The sequence below is a fragment of the Egretta garzetta genome, unplaced genomic scaffold (genome assembly GCF_000687185.1).
Source record: "Egretta garzetta isolate BGI_Z169 unplaced genomic scaffold, ASM68718v1 scaffold512, whole genome shotgun sequence".
Lineage (NCBI taxonomy): Eukaryota > Metazoa > Chordata > Aves > Pelecaniformes > Ardeidae > Egretta > Egretta garzetta.
Window position 1 is genome coordinate 372,886 of NW_009258953.1, and position 14,902 is coordinate 387,787.

Genomic DNA, 14,902 nt, shown 5'->3' on the forward strand with positions numbered 1-14,902 from the left:
GCCAGGACTGGGGAGCCTGAGGGCCAGCCTCGACAGTGAAGACTGAAGCAAAGAAGGCATTCAGTAGCTCTGCCTTCTCTGTATCTTCTGTCACCAGGGCACCCGTTTCATTCAGCAGGGGTCCCACATTACCCCTGGTCTTACGTTTACTGCTGACATACTTGAAGAAGCCCTTCTTGTTATCCTTGATGTCCTTTGGCAGACTTAGTTCCAGGTGAACCTTGGCGTTTCTAGTTGCTTCCCTACATGCTCTGGCAGCATTCCTGTATGCCTCCCAAGTGGCCTGACGCTCTTTCCACATTCCATGGAGCTTACTCTTTTCTTTGAGTTTCACTAGGAGCTACTTGTTCATCCATGCAGGCCTCTTACCTTGTTTACTCGATTTCCTACTCACAGGGATGCACCGGTCCTGAGCATGGAGGAAGAGCTGCTTAAACAGCAGCCAGCTCTCCTGGACTCCCCTACCTTCGAGAGCCATTTCATTGAGCTGTTTTGTTAATTATCAGTTTGCTGCTTATTTTACTCCTCTAGCATAAGAAAACAGTAGTTCCAGGTTCAGTGAGGGTCCCAGGAAATGCCCTGGAACCAGTGCTCTCAGAACAAACTAGTCTGGAACAAGTGTTACACCCATGGTTCACAAAAAAATTACAAACCAGTGATTTTTGGTTTCTCTTATTTTTTATGTCTTATTGCAGCAAATAAAGAGGTATGGCAGTTCAAAATTCCTCAGACGTTTTACTGCTTTTGGCAGCCTTTGCTGACAGGCCTCCTTTCCCGAAGTTTTACACAGATCCTAATAGAGAAAATGTTTATGGAGTTGAAGGAATGTTCTGACTCTTCAGAACTCCGTCCTCAGTTCTTGATCAACTGGATTTCTGAGATGCTGACTGGCATTGCCAAAGTAAACGCTGGTGAGTATGTCTGAAAAACTGGGAGAGTGGTGTGACCTTTAGATGGAAAGTGCAATAACCTAATTATTATATTTTGTCATGCGAACACAGAGCTTTTATTGTTGCATTTCTTACACTTTTCAACCTGCAGCTTATTATGTCATGCATTTCTTAGCAAAAAAACCTGAAATTGTTATTGGCGACTGCTGCAGCCTCTTCAAGCTGGGAAAAGCCAATCTCCCATGAAAGATCAGGCCCTTGAGTGCTTTTTTTTTTTTTCAGATATTAGTGCTTGTAGGAAATAACAACAGCAGATAACAAATAAAGATGTTACATGCAGCCTGTTAGGAGTTCCCTCTTCCATGTTTTTTCCTCACTTAAGAGAAGCCTGCCTTTACAAGATGCTTGGATAGCCTTTCTGTCCTTTTTTAATGCTATCACAGGATTTTCATGCCTTCTAAAATTGCACAAAAGTAAGTTTTGTTTTCTGCTCCTAACTCCTTAGAACTCTTTAAATTGGCAAACTGCATGTTCCACAGGGGCACAGAAGAGCGTTAATTACTCAGTGTGTCACAGGAACTCTGTTAACAGGACTTTTATACTGCAATACCGTGTATCCCTGAGGAGGTTTCCAGCTGGTTATTTTTACCGCCTCTTCTGCCCTCTCCTGGTCTGGCACCAAGATTTTGCCAGTATCTGTGGCAGTCACGGGTTCACGTTTGATGCTTTCGGTCAGTGCTGGGCATATCTATTATGTACCAAGATCCCTGAATAGTGGTAGTTCCCAACTGTTAAGTCTACTCATTGCAGTGCTATCTGGAATGATCTCAGGTCCTAGAAGCAGTATACTGCATTGATTTGGGACAATACTTGTACAAACACATCTTGTGGCTTTCCTGTCTGGGATGGCATGTACAGAACCAGCTTGGGAATGTCTGCATCTCATTGTGGTCATGTCTTGTGGAGCTAACCTCGCTGCCCATGCATTGGCAAGTCGCTTCTAACAACCTTGACATATTTGGTCAGTTCAGCTGGTCTTGGACTTGGATGGGAATGTGAGCTTATTTGAGGATGACTGTTCCAGTAAAAATGCAAAGGGCCAAAGGGTGTATTTTTAATGAGTTTTGAGCAACTTGTTGTTTTCGTTATCTTCTTTGAAGGGAAGAAAAGACAACACTGTAACAAACAGGTGTCTGTGAAGGACCTGTTCCTCCATAAAGTTCCTTTGCAGTGGATAAGACTGACTGATAATTGCTTGGAAGCTCCCTGCTGGGCAACCCCACACCTTCTCCAGCTGTAAGTTTGATCCTGTGACCTAGATAAGGGACAGAAAACAGTGCTCTGTAGCAGTTTTGGCCAGCTCCCTTGTGATATCCTGAGTTATAGCTGCGTTCCCTTCCTTTACATCTGGTAGAAATTGTGGCAGGTGCATATAAAGCCCTGCTGGTTGCTGCTTATCTCCCCACTGATTCTATAAAGAGAATAAGGAAGAGAATTTAAAAGGATTGCACCTTCAAAATGAAAGTGGATATTATCTGGGGAGGTATTCAAGAAGCAAGCTGGTCAGAAGGAAAGTGACTTGGTAGCAGAGATGTGACTGGCTATACAGGTGTTACAAATTTAGCACAGGTGGTAACTTTTTCACATGAAAACAGGAATTCAGTTAGAAGTATCCCAAATCCTTAGTTTTAATCACTGAGAGGGAGAATTCCAGCGTCCACCCACCAGGGAATAATCAGGTTTGCCTGTTAGAGGAGATACATAAGTGAGCTGTCCTGGAGGAAACTCACACTTAAAAGGCTGCTTAGCTTGATTAACTTTTATTTGGAATCTTTTTTGCTTTTAAGACTTTTACATTTCCCTTTTCCTTTCTAGGATCCTCACAATCATGAGACCTCGCTTGCCGCGTTCTTCGCGGAAGAACCTTCTCTATCTTGCTTCTGTTTACACGGAAGGAGGTGGCCCTTTGTCCAGTCCAGGCCTCTCTTCAGACTGCAGCGAACAGCCAATTTACACTATAGAGAGCCTACAGTGGAGGGCCAGGCAAGAAAATCAGGTTAAAAAACAAGGGCAGACTGTAGAGAAACAAGAAGATGTGCTGGAGAGAGATGATGGTGTAGAGGAGGTGGAGGAGGAGGAAGAAGAGATGGTAACTGAAACAAATCCCTTGGAAGGACTTGCTCATTCTGGTAACATGATGGCTATTGCTGAGAAAAGGGCAGCACTGCAAGGGTCCGCCTGGCAGATCACTGCAGGTAAAAAATGACTCTGTAAAACTTAGACAATCTTCCTCGCTGGCAAATGTTAATTGAAGTGCAAAGGCATCTGAGCTCTCTGGGCCTGGCCAGAATTGAAGTGTGCTTCAAAAGCATCTAAATGCCAAATCCAGTCTTCTGTATATATGTGCAGGTGCCATCTCTCAAAGTCTTAAAATAGCGTGAGTGCTTTTTCCAGGAGCGTGTTGTTACTGCCTCATTAAAATTTTTATAAGGCTTTTCCAAACTGTTTAAAATTTCAGTGTATCCAATTGGTGGAGCAGCATATATGCCAGCTGTGAATTGCAAAGAAAATACGGATGTTTCTTGGACTTCTGTTTGTCAGACTTGGGGGTATTTGAAAGCACAGGTTGGGTGTGCAAAAAAGCACCAGTCATATACTCATAAGTTCCATGCTCCAGGAAAATTGTTATGACATGGTGGCAAGCAAAAGAAAGGAGCAAGGCAAGTTTTTAGAGGGAATAAACCATATATCCAGTGTTTTATTAGCTTTGTTATGGTAGCTGTACTTTCTTGTTGGTGTGGAGGGTTCTGTAGCGAAGAAGATTATTTTTTTTTTTTTTGGATGAGAGATTATGGAGGGACTTGAATATAGGAGGAGAAGGTAGATGGAGAAGAATTGGAGGCAAAATGATATTTAAAGGAAGAAGAAGAAAAGCAGCCATTAGAAGACAATGAACTCTTTTACCCCACTCACATTTTTTTGTTCTGTTAAATGCCCAAGGATGTATAAAAGGCAAAACAAATAAATCTGCTGGTTCTTTAGAGCAATGCTTGGGTTTTTGAGCAGATATCGGGTACACAAAACAAATCAGTTTCGGGCAAAGAGAAGGAAATGGCACATGATTAGCAGAAATCTCAGCTAGTCTGTGTAATTATTGCTGGCTCTCTGGAGTGGAGTGCATTATCTTCTGAAGACTTCTGTCTGCTCGTCTTTGCTGAGCTGCTAGTAAGCATTCCAAAAATAAGTGTTCTGGTATCAGGGAAGCACACTGGCTTAAGAAATCTTATTGTCAAAACAATAACAGATAATAATTTGTATCTTTCGTTTAGTTAGATGTGAAATAAGAATGACATTTAAAGGGGGATTTCCCTATTGGGAACTGCCTTTGAAATTTTGGCACCACAATATAAAGGAATGGACTCGCTGATATTATCAGTTGTAATGCATGGTTTCCCATCATGCAGTTTCTGGCTCTCATTGGGAACCAAATTTAACAAATGTAAAGTCATGGAGAGACAAAACACCAATAGGTGCTTGTAAAAAAAAAAAAAAAGCAGAATTTCCAAGACATTGTCGTATTCTTTTTCTTTGCCATCTCATCCCAGCCCATCTGTCCAACCAGAATTGCCTTATGGGTTAAATAGGCTTCCCTAGCCTTACACTCTTCTACTTTTGTGGCTTTACTTCTTCAGTCACTGTTGCACTGTTGCTGTGCAGCTGCTAATCTCAGCGAGTCGTTAAGCAGCTGATGCTTAGTCTCACTGGAGGAATGAGCTACTGGATGCTAAGGTGCTGTTTTGAATCTTCATATGTGTACAAATGGCACTTTCTATTTACAGAAGTATGCGGAGTAATTTTTTAAAATTAACGTATATAAGTCAGTGTATGTTTCAAACGGAAGTATGCTTAAAAGAGAAAGGTAAATATGAAGGGTTGCTCCAGAATACTGTGGGGTTTCTTTTAATGGACGTTGTCTCACGGTGGTTTGGACGAGCTGCACTGTGTAGACTGTGTGATGTTACATGGCACCAGATGCGTCCCTGTTGTCTCTCGTACTACAGTGACTTTCTTTGGAAGAAATAGTAAGGTTAGAAACAAAACTAGTTAAAACTATAGTTCAAACTTATTTTTGCTGAGTACCTGAGATTGTTCATTTTTTGCTGAATGGCTGAATTGCACGAGACAGTATTTGTGGACGTGGGGGGATCTTGTTTTTTGAAAATCACTCTGGGTAGCTCAGACTTCTTGTTTATATACTGTTTTTACCCAGATGAAGTACGATGGAGAGACTTTCCTCTTGGGAAACTCCCAGGTCAGACAGATGACCCTGATAGTCTCATGTTGGATAATTATTCCATGATGTCCCTGCTTGATCAGCCAGTGGGAGATGAGTGGAAGTCTCCCAATACAAAGTGAGTAATGGTGTGGGCAGGGCTTTGCTCCTGAACCACGAAATTAATTTGTCTCTCTGTGCCTTGTACTATGTGATGTGAAAAATTAAGGGTGAGATTTCCTTTTTACTTCTGTTTGACTAATTAGTTTGGCCCAAGTTATCTCCTGCTGTCCCTAATATCTACTAACTGCACTTCTCATGGATTTTTCAAGTAACGTGTGTGTTTGGAAGGACCTTTGCAGTGCTGGTGTAATAGTGTAAGTCTGCTCTGCAGACTGCGCTGCCAACTTCCAGTGTTGTCTGATGCTGTTACTAAGATACAGTCTGCTGATTCCATAGAGTTACTAGTCTGGAAGTGCAGGATTTTTAAAACAAGCTACTGAGAGCTGGTGCAGAATCTGCCTGGTGATAACACTGGGATAAATAACTTTAATGGGAAGAACAGTGGCCTTGCAATTAAAGCGTTCAGGACTAAAAGACTTAAGTCATTTAGCCTCTCCCAGTTTCAGTTTTCCCAGACTAGCTAGTGTTGTATAGGAAGGAGGAATCAATTCTAAAATGCACAGTGGTTTGCTAAAGCACTTTGAGGTGCAATAGTGGGAAAGCCTGAGGATGAGGAGAGAAGGTAGCCACAGGAAGTGGTTAACTGCTGATTACTTTTTTAACACCTGAGGAAGGAATTGCTATACATAACTGGGGTGCTGAATATGCTGAGAGGTTCATGTCAGTGAATGCAAACATAGCTCTTTGCTGTATGCTTGAAATGGAGACTATGGCATGCTTCCTGAGTAAGGTCGATGTCACTGCAGTCCCAGTTATTCATCCTGTGGTTAACCCTGCATGAGACAAACTCTCTTCTCCTCACTCTTCCCACTGCAGCAGGAAAATCTTCCTGCTTGTTTGTACTTTATTAGTCTGATGGTATGCTTGTATAGTTGATGGACGCAGTCAGACAGAAGTTATTGCTACCTGTATTGCTGTGACAACTCACCAGTGTCATAGGAAGTTACTTCATGAAGCCCTGACGGTCATCCTTCAAAGCTGAAAGAATATACTCAACGCTTACCTCTCTGCGCTTGTCTCCGTCTTTTCCTGTCAAGTCTGAGAGCTGCTATTTGTAATTGCTGCTGTTCTCATTCCCTTCTGGGAATGTCCTTTTGTTTTGCACTCCCTGGGTCTTTTGCACTATCTGAAAGTTAAATGCAGTGGCATGATTCGCCATCAAAAATGTGAATTCCGTAGTGTCCTTTGAGGAAACCAGTTTATAATCTTACCATCTTCGCTCCTACTGGTCTTTCTAAAAGAAACCATTGCAATGATTACGATATACTGCTCTTCAGCAGTTTGGAAGTTATTAGCACAGCCTCAGTGGGCTTGAGATCTCAGTATCTTATCAGCTGGGGCTCTGATCCGTAGCCACAGTATGTTGGCATTGCCCAGTGACCTTTTCAGAGCTGCAGCTAGTAATTTAAGCTGCAGATCTGATCTCAGTAAAGAAACACCGGTTGTCATGGAAATAATGGTAGCATTCTATAAAGCTCTAGTTAGATCACCTCTGTTACTAGATGAAGCTTAGCCAGTTAAACCATCCCACTGAAGACATTTTAATAGGGTCATTATTTTGCCCTTTGAAGTCAAAGGAACTTGAATGCTGTAAGCTGTCAGATCAATTTCATCACATACACAATAGGAGATGGGCTTATATGTATTTTAATCCAAGGAACACTTCAGAATATAAATGAGTGGCAGTTATTTTCTTAAACACTTGATAGGATAACTTCCTAATCCGTGATTTTTTTTCACCGTAGTTGATGGGCCCAATCTAGTAGCTTCCAACAATGCAAGTAACAGTGACAGTCGTGCAGCCTGGGGTGTTGCATTGGGAAGAGCTCTTGCATGTATTCATATTCAGCAGTCCTCCATGGGACTAGCATGCTCTTTTGTCAGTTCAGGCCTGCTGAGAGGGTACTGTTTCTGCTTGATTCATCCAATCGAAATGTAAAATGAGCATCTCGGAGATTGCTAGGTAATCAAAAAGAAACTATCCTTTCCTACTGCTCCCCTTTCTGATGGTCTAAAAACTGAATGAAGTCCTTGGTTCCAATGCTTCTATGAGAGGCAGGACCAAACCTGCCTATCTTTGTATCGAGAAGACCTCTTGAATGATGTTAATCACTGACAAGACCTATGCTTTGAGCACTGCATAAATTTCCTCTCAGACTGTGAAGAGAGCAGGTAACCATTTGTCTGCTGATACTTTTAGCATCGCAAAAAGAAGAGTAAATCTATACTAGATGCAAAAAACCCCTTTTGATTAAGCGGAAGAGCCCTTTGGTGTCAGCCAGCCGTGAATCATGTTTCTTGCAATAGGTTCCACATTGGGAATAAGGCAAATCCCTGTAATGTGCAGATCTACTAGTCTGCAGTGTCCTGGCACTCTCACTGTAGTCACAAATGACAGAATACTTGAGCTCAGAGACTTTAAACATAAAGCTGTTTGACTTGATGTTCAGGTGGTGAGATCACTGATAAGAAAAAGGAGCTGCAGCAGAATTCTAATTGGCTACAGTAATCAGTACCATTTGGCATCTAGCCAGCAGGCACTGAGAAGAGATGAGTGGGGGTTTCTTAGTCCGATCCTCACTGGCTCAGTTGGTTTTTCTGTGCGCGGTAGCTGGAATCGTCATTATGGAGGCTGTAATGAAGTATACGTGGAGTCGTGTGATTCACTGTTATGGCTTGCTTGTAAGCTGCTACTTGAAGCCAGCTGTAGCACGTGCCCTTTCTGACTTGCGTGTTGTAGGCTTCAAGCGTTCTGTAATCCCAGTATATTTCTTGGAGTGGTTTCTAGAGTAACAGGAATTAAAAATCACCTAATGATTCCAGATTCTGCTATACAAGCAAAGGAATTCCTCTAGATGTAAACTTTATATCATACCACTGATGTAGATGTTAAAGGAGCTAGTACTTATAATAAAGTCTGCTGTCTGAAAATCCACAGCATGTATTACTGAGTTAATTTGCTAATAAAAATTCACTAAAATTACTAATAATTTTTTTTTTTGTCATTTTACTTTGACCATCAACAAAATCTTTGCTAGAGTCAGCAGGAGTTAAAGCGAGTGCTGATGTTGAAGTGTAATTAGTTACAGCTTTACTCTGAGCGTGGAAATATCTCTGTTAAATAAAATTTAGAATAGAATTAAGTACAGAAAATTTTGGTTGAGTTATCATGGAATATAAGTAATCTCCCATGCATCTCTGTCCCATTCCAAATAATGTGATGCAATCATAGAAGAGCCCAGTCTGGAAGGGACCTCAAAAGATCATCTGGTCCAACCTTCTGTGGGAAAGGGAGCCTAGATGAGATTAAACAAACTCCATCCTTGCCAAATTCCTCTTCTCTAATAGGCTAAGCTTGATAGCAGGAGGGGGTAGTGCAGATATTCCAGGCTTTTCTACTTCTGGATTCCTGAGAAATATGAGTGGTTTTGGAGAGAAAACAGCGAGCAGAAGCTATTGCTATGGTGCTGCCCAGTTTTTGCAGCTGATGTGCTTACCAGTGTTTTATCGTTGCTGCTTTTATTCCACACATTATGTGGTTAACAGCAGTGGTTTGGGATCTTTGGTAATCTGTGTCTGTTTCTTTTACCTCTAATCCTCTAGTTGCAGGTGGTTGGAGAGATGATCTGGTTGGGTTTTTGTGGGTCTCCCAGCCACAGCTGCTTTGCCTCCTTTTCCCTCCCCATACCGGTTGTCATTCTGCTGCAGCTTCTGACGTCTGTGATGGTGAGAGTGAGCAGGTAGTTGTTTGTTTTGTTGAATACAAGTGCCAACGGTAGCAATATGCTCCTGTACTCTCACAGAGAAGGTGAAGAATTGAGATTTATTGCCATGACAACATTCTCCTATATCCCAAATTCCTCAAAAGTCTGTGCTATGAGTATGCTGCTAGCTGCTCCTGCAGCTAGCAACACACCTTCGCAGTTTCTGTTGCTTTGTCATCAGCAAGGTAATTAACTGTCTTCTCATTGCTTTTACTTTGGTTTTGGCTGCTTTCATTTACTCTGCACTAAATCTTTCTTCCTACTAGTGTTACAAGTTTTGCTTGCTAGCCCTTCATAAGACAGGCTCAGCTGCGTATGCTGGCAGCTGACCTGGAGATGTTTTCTAGATAGTGTTCCCAATGTATTTTGGTTATGTTCCAACAAGAAAAAGTCTTCGGTGTTTAGAGTTCCATTGTAATTCCCCACATCTAGAAAGCAAAACCATGAAGCAAGCAACCGCTGGGTGCACCTGGTCCTGCTGCACCTTCAGTGTTCTTTTCCTGTCTCCTCCTTAGTGAACTTCGACGCTTGTAGCTGCTTCTGTGGTGCTCAGTCATTGCAGTGTCATGTGAAGCAGTGCAAGTCTCAGCAGTTTCACAGCACTGGCAAGCAGCAGTTGAGTGCTATCAGTAAATGGTGACTTGGTAAAGCTTCCAGTCTGTCCCTGACTTAGTATCACCTCTTGTGACTTCAGAATAAATGTGATTGAATTATTCGGATCTGGAGGGCATATAAGGGTAGTAGGAATGAGTTTGGAGAGGCAAAACTTGTTAGGATTTTTGCAAATCCATTAAATGTCCAAAGCAGGTAAGATTCCTGGTTTTCCAAAACTTGCTGTCCTCATCATGCTTCAAGAGCAATGCATCACACTGTCATTAACGTGGAAGTTGGAACTGTGGTTCTGGGAGTTACGATGTCTGTGAAGGTGCTTTGAGATTCTTGCTTGAATGGTCTGCAAAGACGCATATTTAAAGGATCTTACCAAAGAAACTCAATCACCAAACACACACCCACATGCCAACAAGTGCATCTAAACACGAGGCTGACCTTTGGCTCAGCAAGGTTCTGATTCACAAACTGCTGGCAGATGGAAGGGCAGTTGGGAGCACTGCTCTGTTCTCTGCTTATGTGCTTACTTGGGCATCTGCTTTTGAACATAGTTGGAGACGGGCAGCTCAGACCTTTGATCTCAGCTAGTGCAAACACTTTTACATAGTGGGACTGATGTGCAGCTAAATCTGGACCCTAACAGTGTGATGCATGCTCCGGAAGGTCTCCTAGGACGTATTTCATCCTCCCTTCTCCCTGAATGTTAATAGTCTAGGAAATACGCATGGCTGTTTTTTTCTAAAAGGCCTCTTTCTCATAACAAACTTGTCAGTGGTATTTTTCTCCCCTGCATGCTGTAAAAAGCATTGGAAAGTCAGATTTGTACTTGGTCATAAACAACCTGCAAACATGCAGCTTTAAAAGAAATGAGCTGTAGAGTCACTCTAGTTTTAAAACAAATGCAAAAAAAAATGTATACTGCTAATTAGATAATGAAATGGATTCTCATAGTTACAAATGAACCATTTTCTTTATTTGTAAGCTGTTCTTTGGAATGCACTGGCCAATGATTTTCCCCAGGTGAGCTGTTACTTATCCATACTTCAGGTAATGTTCTCTAGGTTTTACTTTCTAGGACTTGTTTATGATTCCATTGCTTGCAACAAATTAGAAATAAGTGATCCTTGCTTCTGGGTATATGAAAAGAACCAGCAAGTCATACAGAACACACATAGCTATGGGGAAATGCTAGGTCAACCTGTCTGTACACAGAAGACAACCAGATATGTTGCTATAGGATAGAAAAATCTGTCAGCCAGTTGAGGATTTCCAAGAGGGTCTTGGGCTCAAGGCTTAGCTGAAGTATATAAATTTCCAGGAATTTCTGCTCTGTACCATACTTGTGTAACATTACAGTTACAGATTTTGCTAAAGATACTTAGCAGAGGCACGAACCTTGAAATACCATGGGTTCTCTTCAGGAAGCAGTGCCATTGTACCTGTCTACACACTGGACTGCAGCCCCTGCCTTGGCTTGGCGAATAAGCTGCCCCTAACCAGAATGGAAATGTTTGCCAAGGCACACAGGTCCTCTATTCCTGGAAGAGACACACCTAATTTGCATTATAAATTCTTGCTCACATCTGCCAAAACACACCTCTTGATATCTGCAAATGGGCAGCTGGAAGGACCTGTTTTCTCCAGTTTCTCTGCTGCTTTTCTTGTAGGTAATGCTTGGTTATTTGATGCTTGCAAGGATATGAAAAAACATGTGGTGACATTAAGGAATTCATGACCGAGTGGTTGGTGTAGATTGATTGTTCATAGTTTTGTGGTTAGGAGGAAGCTGCCGTTTCATTGTATATCCGTGAAGAGAATGAGGCCTTTTCTGCAATGCCTGTCCTGGGGGCAATGGCGGAATTTCTGTGGTGGCTCTTTGCAGAGAGGCTTATACTGATGTTGCCATGGAGCTAGCCATCAGTGAAACCAATTACACAAGCTGGTTTAGAAACCTTGCTTTAGAAAAGGGAGGGGAAGCCTGAGCCACCAGTAAGTATCTTGCAGTTAAGGTTGAGGGTATCATTCACTTCTCACCTACAGTATTCTGTTCTCTTCATATACCATGGAAATAGGAGAAGAGGGAAAGTGATGTACCTGATGTAGTTGACTTCCCGAAGGAATTGCATAAGAGCTGATTTCTGCTGCAATGCAGTGCCTCATGATTATCTTGCGGAAGTGGAATGAGTCCCCACTAACTGCATTGCAGACCTGCACAGAGCGTGTTGCCTGTTCTGTGTGGCATAGAATTACTTGTGCTTCTTGAACTCTTACTGCAGAGAAAGCCAAAGCAATTTACAAAGCAGGTGCGTAAGGAATCATTGTGCTGACCCCAAAGTTCAGCCACTTACTGGGTGAAATGTGGTAGCAGCTAAACAAGCATAGCAGAAGTATGCTGGAAAAGTAGTATCCTGGAAACTTAAAATAGCATCCTTTTGAATGGATGATAATTTCTTTACTGGCTCCAGAACTGAAGATCTTTTGATCTGTGATTGACTGGGGGAAAAAAAAAAGTCTCTTAACTATCTTTTATTTTCATTAAATGGTAGAGTTCTCGTAGGTTAGCAAGCATTATGCTCTCCTTTCACCTCTGTGACTGAGAGTTCTTTCTAGGCCTGCCAGTAAACCATTTCAGCAAGTGGGTCACAAGCAGCAAACAATCTGTCAAAAGGAAAGTCTGTCTCTTGTGTCGGCAGATCAGATTCTGCAGTTAACTGACCAGTTAATGTTTCCTTCCCTTATCAGTAGCACTAGGTTCCTTTGGAGGAAGATGCCTGGAATGCATTTGGAAGTATGATTTAATCATGGTGAGGACTGATTGTGTGTTGATTGCAGACTAAAAGTTGTGAGCCATATTACATAGATTTCAGTGCTTCGTTGAGCAGACTCTGAAAAAAGCCAGTGGGCGTTGCTTTCCCCTCTTCCCCCAGTTATTGCTTTCCACGTGGCCTAAGATAGCAGAGCGGAGCAATTGCGAGAGCTTCGTCTGTATTCAGCCAAGGATGTGGTTTTCCTTTTCTCATGTGCTGCTCCCAGTTGGCTGTTTTTTGAACAGTGTGATGTGTCGCACAGCTTATATTACTAGAAAATACCCATGTAGAAAATGAAAAGCACATACTGGGCCAAAAGTAACACGTTTCTGCATCTCTGGGGGTGGGGGGAAGGGGCAGCTTCTGCCACTCAGATCACAGCCTGGCAGCAGGCCAAGGAACAAAGCTCAGAAAGAAACATGAGGAAAACCTGTTGTAACCACAAATAAAAAGGAGCAGAACCTGATTTATTCCTGTAGCTGTGCCTGGAAGCAATCCAAGTTTCATCAGGGGTGTTACAACAGCAGCTCATTCATTCTTTTATTTCCCTTGCATAGCAGCTTTTCCGTTTGCCAAAGGCCATGTGGCATTGGAAACGTTGTCTGACCTGCCCAGAGGGGAGCGGATTTTCTTGGCTACTTCTCATGTACTCTTCTATGTAGAAACTTTGACCACTGTCTTGCAGCTATGTGGGTTTCCTGCTTCCCCTTCAAGAGGGGTTTGCATAGGCTATTCCAGAAGTAGTGTTTGCTGTTGCTTCTTCTTTGATGCTACTCACCAACTTTTCTGTCTGCAGAGGGCTGTTCTGCCAGGCTCACTATAGGGGTACTGCAGTATGGTATGAGGGATTGTGAAAATTCGATGCCTTACTTGGAAAATATCTACAGATGCTTGGAAAAAGCATCTGCAGCATATGCAGTGGGACAGGCCCTTTCTAAAAGCCGTGGCCATCTTTGTCTGGTGGCAAGCAAGCGGCTGGGGGACAAAGTAGCACTGATTATGGAAAAAGGCACATTCTCCTTTGAATCCCAAGTAATAAAGTGCCATTACTTTGCTTGGTGACGCTCTAGTTTCATCCCTCCAGAAAAGCGGTCGATCTGCTGTGATGAGCTGGCCCTTGGCCACCTTCAAGCAGTACAGTTAAGGCAGAGAATGATGTCAGTGTCTGTCCCCCGAGTCCCTGTCCTGGGAATGACAGCAGGTCTGTGAAGTCGTCGGTGATGAGGAGTATACATCACAAGGAAGGAAAAATTATCCCATGAGCAGGCTGAATGCAGGATAGTTTCCGACAGCTAGAGGAAGACCATCGGGGTCATTATGCTGGCTGCGATAGCTGTGATGTTTCTCTGTTGGCTTTTTCTGCGAGGCCTCTCGCAGTGTTTCATCTGAACAGGGAGTGTCTGAGAGGTGTTTTGGCCTTAAAGGAGGAGCTCTGAGCAGCAGCCTCTGCTATATAGCCTGTTATTCCAGTACTGAACATCGGGAAAAGGCATTAAGGTTTTTGGTGTATAGCTTGAAGTTGTGGCATGAATAAAGCTTTGCACACATCTCAGTCTTATTTGCAGAAGTTAGTTTCTGTCTTCAGAGGGTTTTGGTTTTGTTCTAACATGAGAGGCAAGTTCCTGTGATGCTTCGATACTTTGGGAGAGCTTGTAGTTCCTTCCTCCCTGGTCCCAAGAGATTCTTCAGTGGGTTTTCTGGTGTATGCTGTGTATGAGTGTTGTCAAAGTTTGTGTTTAGTGTTGCTATGGCAGCCTCTGAAGCTTTGAATAGCTGCTGTCACCATCCGGCAGCCGTTGCGGTTTTCTGTGATAAGCATACCTGCTTTTTGTTTACTCCCAGTGTCAGTTTTACCTGACAGCAGGGGCAAATGTGGCAAATAATGACTACTTGGAGAGTTTTCTGAGGGTGGAGTTGCTGACATGCAATTGCTTTAGGGATTGAATCAAGCCACTGCACTGACATTTCAAAAATAAGACTCATCATTTAATGGACCTGGATAATGACTGGATTGTGTTTTCCTAAGGATGAGATGCATAAGCAGGTAGGTGAGAGGGATGGTTAATATGTGCTGAAGTGTAAAAACAGTGAGTAGGCAGGGAATGTATTCTTACCCTGGAAGATGCTAGGTTATAGCTAGGAGTGCACGTGCTCTCCTTGGGCATAAGGACTAGAGAAAGTGAAAAACATGCACAAGACAACCCGATTTTTCCCTTTTTCTCCTTTACGATGTCAGATACCGGGTTTCAAGTGGATCCTTTAAAGATTTGTTTTACTATAAAATTCAGCTTTCACCTTTACCATTCTCATAAAATGAGTAAAAATGATAAAACAAACCCTGGTCTGACCTACTTAACATGGTAGTGATACAAGTTC

The 14,902-nt window shown here is 42.6% G+C and overlaps 1 protein-coding gene across 8 annotated transcripts in view; it reads left to right on the forward strand.

Moving 5' to 3' along the window:
- LAS1L (LAS1 like ribosome biogenesis factor) overlaps positions 1 to 14,902 on the forward strand; it is a 35,499-nt gene that overhangs the window by 11,676 nt on the left and 8,921 nt on the right. For all 8 annotated transcript variants that reach the window (XM_035890132.1, XM_035890125.1, XM_035890128.1 and 5 more), the window contains exons 9-12: positions 696 to 911; positions 2,051 to 2,186; positions 2,766 to 3,145; positions 5,161 to 5,302. In XM_035890132.1, the coding sequence (XP_035746025.1) occupies positions 696 to 911; positions 2,051 to 2,186; positions 2,766 to 3,145; positions 5,161 to 5,302 (874 nt within the window). The remainder of the gene's footprint in view (positions 1 to 695; positions 912 to 2,050; positions 2,187 to 2,765; positions 3,146 to 5,160; positions 5,303 to 14,902) is intronic.